At 36.3% G+C, this 11,214-nt stretch overlaps 1 protein-coding gene across 1 annotated transcript; it reads right to left on the bottom strand.

The window, feature by feature from the left end:
* Positions 1 to 9,154: 9,154 nt before the first annotated feature.
* LOC120076102 lies at positions 9,155 to 9,733 on the bottom strand. The gene has a single exon (XM_039029880.1). It carries the CDS (start codon positions 9,731 to 9,733, stop codon positions 9,155 to 9,157), a length of 579 nt encoding a protein of 192 aa, XP_038885808.1.
* Between the last annotated feature and the right edge of the window lie 1,481 nt (positions 9,734 to 11,214).

The raw sequence follows: 11,214 nt of genomic DNA, 5'->3' as shown, positions 1-11,214 counted from the left end.
ATTGAAAATGTTTGTAATTAAAGTTTGGGGTGGAAATCGAACCTCAGACCACGAAGTGATAGTATGAAAGTTGTTATATATTATATTATATATATATAATATATTGGAGTTTAGGGTTTCGAAAAGGTAACAAGTTAAAAAGGTTCATGGTTGGTGTTTGGGTTAATCGGGTCATTTATTTAGAATTTTGTTATAAAAGAAGCAAAACAAAAATATGTCAAAATCGAATTTAATTATTTTTATATATTGAATAAGATTAACTACTCAATTTAAATTTATTTAGTGAAAATTTTCTTTCTAAAGTGAAAGAAACTATTTCTAAAAGAAATAAATTATTAAAAAAATATTAGAATTAAATAAAAATCAAAATCAAATATGCATAAATAATGTATTATAAGTAACAAAAATATATATTTTAAAGTTAATAATAAGTTCGGGTTGTTCAGGTTGATTAAGTGAACCATGAACTAACCTAACCCATAAATATTTCAATATTTTGAACCCAACCCAACCCAAATGAGTTGATAACGTAACCTAAACCGCACCGGTTGGGTTTGAGTTTATCGATTTTTTCGGGTCATCGGTTTTTTAAAACACCCCAGTTAATTATATATATATAAAAAAAAAAAAAAAAAAAAACTTTACCTAATCCTCATTAGATTTTAAAACCCCAAATAAATGTAAAAAGAAGTTCCTTTCATTTTCGTTTAATATCCAAATCTATTTTGATTCCAATGATAACATATAATTATTTGTATTTCACTAACTCTTTCTAAATCCAACTTAAAATTATTCTTCCAAATTTTAAATTGCAAATATCTCCCAACAATTTAAATCCTTTTAAAACTCCAAATCCTAACAAATATCACTGAAATCAACTTCCAAGATTCATTTTAAATCGCAAAATTCAAATATTAGTTATCTAAATTTTGACCTTGGAAAATTCAAACTTAAAGGACATAAAAATCCAATAATTTAAGAAAATTAAATTGAATTTAACTAGAACTCAGGATGCTACAATAGAGGTTAGTTAAATCAAATTGATTTAGTTATTGTGCATGCATAAAATGGAATGTTTTTTTAATTAATGAACTTCAGGATAGAAATTGCATAGAATTCTCTCTCTTACTTATAAATTAGATAGACTCTAATCCGAGATTACATTTTCCCTTTGCAATTTAATTTCTTGCATGTTTCTATTTTATCCAAAATCAAAACCCCGTTTTTATTACTTTCCACAGTCAAATTTAGTTTAGGAGAGACTTAATTCTTGGCCTCTCTGTAGTTCTACCTAGTAGTATAAGTAGTATTTTGGTGAATTTATAAATATTTTTTTTTAATTTATGTTTGGGTTTATTGATGAGTAAATTCGATCCAATCAGAATGGTGTCGTTGCCGGGGAGCAAGTCAATTAATCTCTTTTAGTTAAATTTGACTTGTAGACTTTAAAAATTGCAAAATTTTTATTTTTCTTATGTCTACCTGTTTTACCATGGCAGATGATTTGAACATTTATTATGTGCTTCTTGCGAAGCAAGTAGCTCAGTGAATAGAAAAAAAGGTAAGAGAATTCAGTGAGCTCAGAAATCAAATATTTGAACTAACCTCTCTATTAGGCAATTGCAGAAATTAGAGGCATGTAGAGTTTGTTCACCTAGAGGTCCTTCATCCGAAGTATGCCCCCAGCTTTCGTGTGGTCCTATGTGCGGTACCTATTTCCCTTGGGAGATGCTTGGTCCAAGCTTGACGTCAATGGATGCTTCTTCTGCCAATTCAAGTATTTCGTTGGAAGATTTGGTTAGGGAAATTTCTAACAGCTATGGTGAGTTTGTGTAGGAATACCCCTATAGTCATCAGGAATTCTCAAGTTACTAGCAGGACAACTTAAAGAGTCTGAGTCTAAGTGACCTTATTGCTTAGATCACTAAATCAGTTGGGAGAGTTGAAGAATCCTTGGTGCATCTATTGGGTTGGTGTCCTAAATCTCGTAGGGTCTAGTAATTTATAATTGTATTGTATAAACATTTTATTTATTTAATAAAATATGAGATGTTTTATTTGGCATTTAGCAGCATTAAACCCACAAACTAATAAACTAACATCCAAGGTTATCATCTGTTGCTTAAACATGTATGTAGAAACATACAGGTGGATCATGTTTAAGTGATAACCTAAATGGTCTGTAGTAGATGGATAAGACTGGATATCTTATCCTGGTGACACTACGAGTACGACACGCTTTGTAGATGTTACAATTGTTGTAAAGTGCTACAAATGGTCTGATCTTGATCATTATGTGGAGACATGTTAGCAGGGGTATTTTATACAAAGGAGTTTGTATAAGATCGAACCACAAAATGACTAGTCTCATTATATAACACCGTTAATAACAAACACATACATTTCACCAGGATTACCGTAGGTGACATGAACTGAATCCCAATTGAGTTGTGAACTCCTACCTATGAAGGTGGTCCTTTGATTTGTATGGGTGAGAGTGGCCAGATCGCCGACTCAATAACCCTACCATTTTGAGGATTTGTCTGATTGGGGAGATGGGAATACAGTTACAGAAAACATAATTCACTCATTCCTTAATGCTGAGGTAAGTAGAAAAATACCCTCCTAAGGGCTGATTCCAGGGCTTTAACAATATGGCGCCATACCCTCTCTTGACCTTAGAGGGGTTTGGTCATAGTTGGACTATGACTTATTATTCATTAGAGGGATTAGTGGTACTTAAGAGTTAGATGTAAGTATAGGGGCAAAACGGTAATTTTGGCCTAGCTATACTTACGAACAATTTGTGAAGGGTCATCACGTTGTTGACTGGTTATATCCAATGGACATAGAAATATATCTATAGTGCAAAGAGTGCAGCCGTTGATTTTTAGTGGAGTGCTCGACAATTAATGGATGTTGAATAATATAATTAAAGAAGTTTAATTAATTATTCAAATACCATTGAAGCTTTAAGCTACAAGTCCATGAGGTCCCCTCTGTAGTTCAACAGGGACTAAATGGGGAAAATTGTATGGATGACCCAATTTCAGGGACCAAAATATCAAATGACCCATTTTTTTTTAAAAAAATAATGTCAATTGACCCTCTGCTTACGTCATCACGGGATGAGATTACAAAAATTGTCCCTAATAACCCTCTTGCTCTCGCTGTCTGTTCATCTTCCATCGTGATGTAATTGTTTGTCACTGTACGATTGATTTGACAATTTTCACGAAATCTGTCTACAACTTAAAATCGTTAACACACAGCAAAATGGTGTATTCTTTAAAATCTAAACTTCATTTGAACTGTCATTTTGTTGAACGGAGATTAATTGAACGAGATTTTCCAGAGCGGAGTTTTCAGAATAGGTTTTTCAGAACGGAACAGACTTTTCTTGAACTTGGTCTCATTGGTGTTTGTAGAAACGTGGTCTCAAAACAGGTATGTATAGACATTTTAAAATAGCATAATGAAAAGAGTGTGAGAAATAGGGACAAAGAGAAAGGTGGAGAGAGCGACAGTGACAGAGTGATTAAGTGACAGCAGCAAGAGAGTGAGCTTGAGCGACAGTGAGAAACACGAGAGCGAGAGGCACGAGAGCGAGAGGCGTGGGAGCGACAGCGAGAGAGATCCATGTGTATTACTATCTGCTTAATAAAAAAAATGTTCTCTTGCTTTGTAAGATGACACAAAAGTGTGTACTAATTCGATACGGAGGTCATTGGGATGAGAACCAAAATTTGTATGTTGGAGGTGAGCTAACAGGAATCGTTGTACCTATTACCTTGAAGTATGAAAGACTTAAAGCTCACGTTTACAGGATTGCAAATGTAAGTTGCTCAAAGTTTGATGTTGTTATGAGAGTTAAATATAAGCTTGAATTTGAAGCCCCTCTACACTACATACGAAATGATGGTGATGTTGACTTCCTTCTTTGCTGGGACGATCTTTCTACAATTCAGCTATATGTAACACTAAAATTATACCACGACGAAAATGTGAATATAAGTGATGATGGTATAGGTGTAGACAGACAATACGAGGCATCATATGAGCTTAATCGAGAAAAGGGTGATATTCCATTGTCTATAAACACTCAACCATCAACATTATCAATAGACAATGACAGCATTCGTGTAGTGGACTTGGAAAGAGAAACTCAATGTAACAGACCTATTCCTAGTAATGAGAGATCAGTAAGCTTGAATTTTATGGATTGTGGTCCTTCAGAAGAGCGTGATCCTTTCATGGTCTATAATGAGAGATCAGTAGGATTAAATTCTATGAACTGTGGTCCTTCAGAGGTGCATAGACCTACAGTGGCTGTTACTGAGAGATCAGGAGGATTGAATTCCATGTCTTCATGTCATAGAGGGGAATTGACTATGCCTGGCACCTCTTCATCCGAGACAGATGTTGAAGTTGGTCAAATTTTTTTGAGTAAGAGTGTTTTAAAAATGAGATTGTCTATTCTGTACATAAACAATAATTTTGAATATAAGGTAAGGAAGTCAACTAAGTCTTTGTTTACTATTAAATGTATAGAGGATAATTGTAAGTGGAGCGTTCGTGCAGTTAAAATTCTAGGGTGTGACATATTTAAGATCACGAAGTATATGCGGTCGCACACATGTTCTATTGGAATTTTAAATCATGGCCATAGACAAGCAACGGCTGTGGTAGTTGGTGAACTAATCAAAGACAAGTTTACAGGCATAGGACATATTTATAAACCTCGTCACATCGTCGAGGATATGAGGAAAGAGTACGGCGTAAAGATAAGTTAGTATAAGGCGTGGCGTGCAAGGGAAACCGCTTATGCTCTGGCTAGGGGTACTCGAGAAGAGTCGTATGTTGATCTACATGCATATGGTGAAGCGTTAAATATGAGGAATTCAGGTACAAGGTTAGAAATCAACCTTGAAAATGATGTCCGTTTCAAGTACATGTTTATGGCATAAGGACCTTGTATTAGAGGTTTTTCAAGTTGTCGGCCGGTGATAATTTTTTATGGATCGCATCTGAAAGGAAAATACAAAGGGACCATGGTTGTTGGCGTCTCCATGGATGGCAACAACCAAGTTTACCCACTAGCATATGCCATAGTGGACAATGAAATTGATCGAGCTTGGAAGTGGTTTATGTCAAACTTGAAGTGTGCCATTGGAGAACCCTCTAACTTGGTGTTTGTGTCCGATCAAACGGTATCTATTGGCAATGCCATTCGTGTAGTTTTTTCCACAGCATTTCATGGATTGTGCACTTATCACCTAGAAAATAATATTCTTTCCAACTTAAAGACAACACGATTGTTGGGATGTTCAAGGATGCAGCCAGGGCATTTCACATGTCAGAGTTCTAAGCACACTAGGACCAACTACATACTTTTCGAAATGGTGTAGTATCGAAATATTTGGAGGATATTGGTCTTGAAAGGTGGGCACGTGTTTACCAAACAGAATGAAGATACGATAACATGACGTCCAATAGTGTAGAGTGTTTCAATTCATTGACCAAAGAATATCGACAGCTGCCCATAATGTTCTTGTTGAAACACGTTCGAGGCCTCATCCAGTCATGGTTTTATGAACGGAGAAATTATTGAGCATCTCGAACGACGTCACACTCGGACTACTGTGAAAATCGATTAGCAACTGAGTGTGACAAAGGTAGACGATATCAAGTTAAGCCGATTGTTTGTTATAGGATCCATGTGCGGGACAATCGATTGGACAAAATTGTGAACCTCCATACGAAGGAATGCACATGCAAGGAAATTGACTCACTCGGTATCCCATATTCGCATGCGATTGTGGCTGTGTGAGAATGAAACATCCCCATCCATGGTTTGTGCAGTTCATCCTATAGCTTTGACTCCCTCATGGCTGCTTATGCAGAGCTTGTAAATCCACTCGATCACATATCTGAATGGAAGAGACATCTGCGATATGTGGAAAAGCATATTACACCTCCTAAAAGAGTGGTACAGGTCGAGTTCAAAGAATACCATCAAGAGGAGAACAACGAAGACAAATAAAATGTGGTAGTGTAGGAACTACGAACATAATCAGCAAAACTGCAATGAACAACTGACGACTGGGCGACCTATTGATTCTAATACAAATGATTCAAATGTCGGTCGATTGTAGTTGTCTATGTGCCACTTGTCTATGTAACTGTAACATTCTATGTGCCACTTTAATCCTCAAAACTGTAATTTTCTTTGTGCCACTTGTTTATTCACAAATCTCTTCAAATGTTAATTAAATTGTTGGCTATTCGTGAACCATTTGGGAAATGTCTCGCTCTTGCTAATCTCGCTATCACTTGTAATCCATTTTAAAATGTCTCCCTTATAAGTTTTATTACTAGTCTATTCATGAATCTCTTCAAATATCTCGCTTATAAGTTTGATTACTAGAGTTTGGCTATTCGTGAACCATTCTGGAAATGTCTCGCTCTCACCCATCTCGCTCTCGCTAATCTCATTCTCCCTTTTATAAGTGTAATTAATTATTATCATTTACTTCTTCTAAGCAGAGTTTAATTTGACTTGTTGGCTTAATGAATCCCTTTTATAAGTGTAATTAATGAATCCCTTCAGATGTCTCGCTTATCTAAGTTTAATTTAACTTGTTGGCTATTCATGAATGAATCTTCTATATTCATGGTAGTTCTACACTAACAATTTAAATAACATATTAGTAAAATTACATCAATAATATACATAATATACATGTACGCCAATAATATGGACTGTTCGTCCACAATTGATATGCCAATTGCATCCTATAGTCAGTCATCTTATCCTGAGTTATTACAGATGGGTCACTACCAGTCACTAAATGTTCTAAGAATTTTACAACAAATATTCCACAATCTAACGACCCGTGCTGTGTATTCGTAGAGGTAGGTCAGGCTATCTTTCAATGAGACATTTCGATGTCTGGCTTCGAATGTTTCAGGTCACAGTAGTGAAGAAGCATGGTAGGGTGTAAGTCAATAGTTCAAGGAAGGACTCCAACTTCTTCTTCGATGTCATGAAAGATAGTGAATCAAATACAAACAACCGGCCTCTATTTAGATCGAATGCTATCAACATCCAATGCTGATCAATGTTTGTTGCCGTGTATACGAAGTCCACATCTGACCACTTGACATTAAATTTACCCATGACATAATCGGGTAACGTCTCATCCGCCCATGCTACGACAACATCCAAGGTCGACTTGTTCTTAATATGTTTGTAGATCCCATCTCTAGAATTTAGATGACTCTACACAACGAAAAGAACATTAAAACACATAATAGTCAACCAATGTATTCCTATTCAAAAGTGCAGTAAATGGTTACAGTTATTCCGATTAGCAGGATGGTGAAGCGAGCCATACACATGTCTGGTCGCCTATAGAATTTATCTTTCATGAACTCAAAAAGGATATTTAGGGTCTGCATCCAGAAAAAGATATACGTTAGGAGAGGGTTTATAACTATATGTACTTGGTAAAAAGGACAAGGATCGTAAACTTACGTCACACTCAACCCATGAACTTGGTTCAGTCAAATCCTGGAAAAAGGTTTTGGATAATGGCTGAACTGCATTTTCTCGAATCTCGTTGTCCGTATTCTTATCAGCAATCCAGTTCACCATTTCCTTTAATATAGCCATTGGAACCTCATGCTCTAAGGATTATTGGATTGTCGCTTTAAATTGTATCGTAGGTACCCTAGGGAAAGGGTACTTAATATTTGGACGATCCAAAGGAAGTTGAACTTTAACTTCCTTCTCTTTTGTTATTTTCTTTTTTGGTTCAACGGGAGGTGTGTACTTATCAACGGCCTTTCTCTTATGTGTTGTTTGTCTACTCTCGACCATAACCTACAGAAATATAACAAAATGTTGAACATGTTGAATAACAAACATGAAGAAAGAAATTTTCGAATCACATAATGATCATACCTGTGAATCAAGATGTAGGGTGTTAGAGGAGGTCGTGATATCAAGCTGTATAGATGAAGGTGGAGGTGGGATCGTGACTTAGGTGGAGGTGAGGTAGGTGACTTAGGTGGAGGTGGTGGAGGTGGTGTAGGTGGCCTAGGTGGAGGTGGGGTAGGTGACCTACGTACAGTCAGGACGAGGGACATAGTGGCATCATGCCCTTTCTGTGGAGTGGGAGACCTCGTCGGCATCGTGGAACCTTTCATAGACTATAATAGAGACAAAATAGTTGACAATTGTGCTTTCATGTCTCTCACGTTCGTCTCTAGGTTCGATACACGGGCATCCAAGCTCGATATTGAACTTCAATGCTCCGCAGGTACACATATACACCAGGATCAACATTGCCTCCCTTCCTGTAGCTTGAATCCTCCGGGACCTGTCTCTTATACACATCTAGATGTGTATAAGAGACAGGGCTTAGGATGTACCCACCAGCACATCATGAAACATATCCTCGCTAGGGTGTAAGTAGACTGGTGGATGTTTTGGTCCCCATCAGATTCTTCATCCCTCACTCTACCTTTTGAATTACCCTACTATTCACCTTCCCCACCTTCTGAACTACTGTCACTATTTGAACTACTAGAGCTCCCTGAACTCTCGGTGTCGGAGTGTGCTTGTCTTACGGCCCGTCTATCAATTGGGGCGTCCTGAAACTCCTTTTCAGCATCGGACATGACAAGACCGTCTTTGACTTTTGTCTACATTAAGGAACCCAGTAAGATGGTTAGTGTATATTTAACTATCGAATAAACATACTGTGGCTACATAGATTACACTTACATTTTTAGACTAAAAAATGTCTCTCTCGAGTGTTTTGAATGACACCGAGTGGGAGCATGACCACCGTAATATACGAGGAATGGCTACCTTACTCTTTCAAGTGGCAACGTTTCCTGCTCTTGACGAAAGGATTTCATACGTCCACACCTAAATCCAAACAACTCAAATTTATAACTATGTTAATGTTAAACCAAAGATAAAGTTAAGTTAAGGAACATCTACCTGGAATGCTTAGGGAAATCCACGGAGCAAGTACTTCACAACATAATTTTTATTTCCCCTCACCTTCTCCTTGTATAAACTAACATTGTCTTTAAGTGCGGTCTTCAAAGAGTCGAGTGTCCTTTGCCAAATAATTGTACCCTAATCAAGATTGTTGTAGTAGTCTATGTCCTCAACATCGTCAAATATAGTACGATCTACAACATTTTTTTGCTTGTTTTTACCCATCATTGCAACCTTTATATAATATATTAGGGTAATTTTCACAGCATCATCATCATTTTCAAATACCAATTCTTTGTATTCTTCTTTAAGCAAATGCAAGTGGAATGCGTCTGAGGTCAACCGACTACCAAAGTACCTGGTAAAAAGTTCGTGTGAGGATTCCTCACTCCATCCAACTCGCGTAGGAGACTGCCACAAACCAGTGATCAACAAAAAGCCGTCCTTCGAAAATGTGATGACCTTTCCTCTGACAAAGAAACTAATTGAGTCCATTCCTGAGTTCTTCACTTCACTCAATAATATATGGTGGATTAGAGGGCTGTTGAATACAAGTTCAATGTCTATAAAGCGACCAAAAACTGTTCTCTTGAACATCTCTAACTGCCTTTCGGTAAGCTTCTGCTTTACAATCTTGTTGGCATTGGCAACATGGGCTAGGTAAGTTACTTGCCTGGAAAACCTATCAACTACATGAATTTTCAAAGATTTTGACATCTTAAATTACTCCTGCATGGTATGAACATTCAATTTATCAGTTAACAGGTCCGTATTAAAAAATCACTAACAAAATATACTGTAAAAGTCTCGCTAATCTCGCTAATAATCTCGCTAGCTCTCACTATCACTCGCTATCTCTCGCTGATCTCGCTCTCGCACATCTCGCTTTCGCTCATCTCGCTCTCGCCCATCTTGCTTTCGTTCATCTCGCTTTAGCACATCTCGCTTTCGGTCGTCTCGCTTTAGCTCGAATCACTCTATCCCATCTCGCTCTCGCAAAACTCGTCCACTAACTTGTCATCTAACTATATCTTCTTCGTCCTCAACCAATGTAGAATACATCGAAACCCAAAATAAAAGACAGACGTGAAACCAGTTATAAACGTGACGACCAATCAAACGAGACCAACCTAAACAGACGCAACACAACATGGAAGAAAAAAATTAAATTCACTAACCCAATAGAGAACTTCGATTACGGCAGTAAAGAATTTTGATTACGGCAGTAGATGGACGATGGTTTACAGAGCGAGATGAACGACACTTGCACGTATAATTTTCTCTAATTTTGAGTGGAGTGGGACGACTGTTGAGTTTGAACGCACTCGTATAGACTAGAGGGGCATTTTTGTAATCTCATCCCGTGATGACATAAGCAGAGGGTCATTTGACATTTTGGACCCTAAAATTGGGTCATCTGTACAATTTTCCTGACTAAATGAGAATCAATTTTGGTTTAATTTGAATTGTTCAAATCGATTGAGGGAATTAATTATATGTGATATAATTAATTTATTTAATTATATATGATATAATTATTATAATGTATTTGATACATTATAATATAAAGTTTATTTGAGAGAAAATAAATATTTGAATATGATTCAAATATTAATTATATGAATTGGATTCATATAATTGAGATTTATATTAAATGCCATTGGTGAGAGAATTGAAACTATAGGTTATATTGTATTTGATACAATATAAAAACTATAGATTATATGTTATATGTGATATAACATATAGTTATGTATATATGTATATTAAATTAATTATTATATATATATAATATATATTAATTAATTAAAATTAAATTTATTATTATTTTATTTTATTTAAATTAATGGAAGAGAAATAACTTACTTCCCCTTATTCTCTCTCAACCCACGTACTGTGTGGGTGGTTGCATTTGTGATTTTTTTTTCTTCTTTGTTTGACAGAGGAAGATATACAGAACTGTTCTGCAAAAAATTCCCAGAGTTTTCAATCTCTCTTCTCCTCTCTCAATTCTTCTTTTCCTCTCCAAAAATCACAGAGCTCACAATACTCTTGTGATTCTCATCCTAGAGAATACAGAGGAAACCAATTAGTGGTGACCATTTGGAGATCATTTTGTTTGTGACCAATCTTAGAGAGAAAAAACGTGAATAAAAGGTTCTTCAAAGACAAGAGTTTCTTGAAACCCTAATTCTTTC

The sequence above is a fragment of the Benincasa hispida genome, chromosome 4 (genome assembly GCF_009727055.1).
Source record: "Benincasa hispida cultivar B227 chromosome 4, ASM972705v1, whole genome shotgun sequence".
In the NCBI taxonomy this organism is placed as follows: Eukaryota; Viridiplantae; Streptophyta; class Magnoliopsida; order Cucurbitales; family Cucurbitaceae; genus Benincasa; species Benincasa hispida.
This window is presented reverse-complemented; position numbering and strand designations above follow the sequence as displayed.

What these genes read in the sequence shown, in the direction of transcription:
- LOC120076102 (XM_039029880.1), bottom strand. Translation starts at nt 9,733, where the DNA reads ATGTCAAAATCTTTGAAAATTCATGTAGTTGATAGGTTTTCCAGGCAA.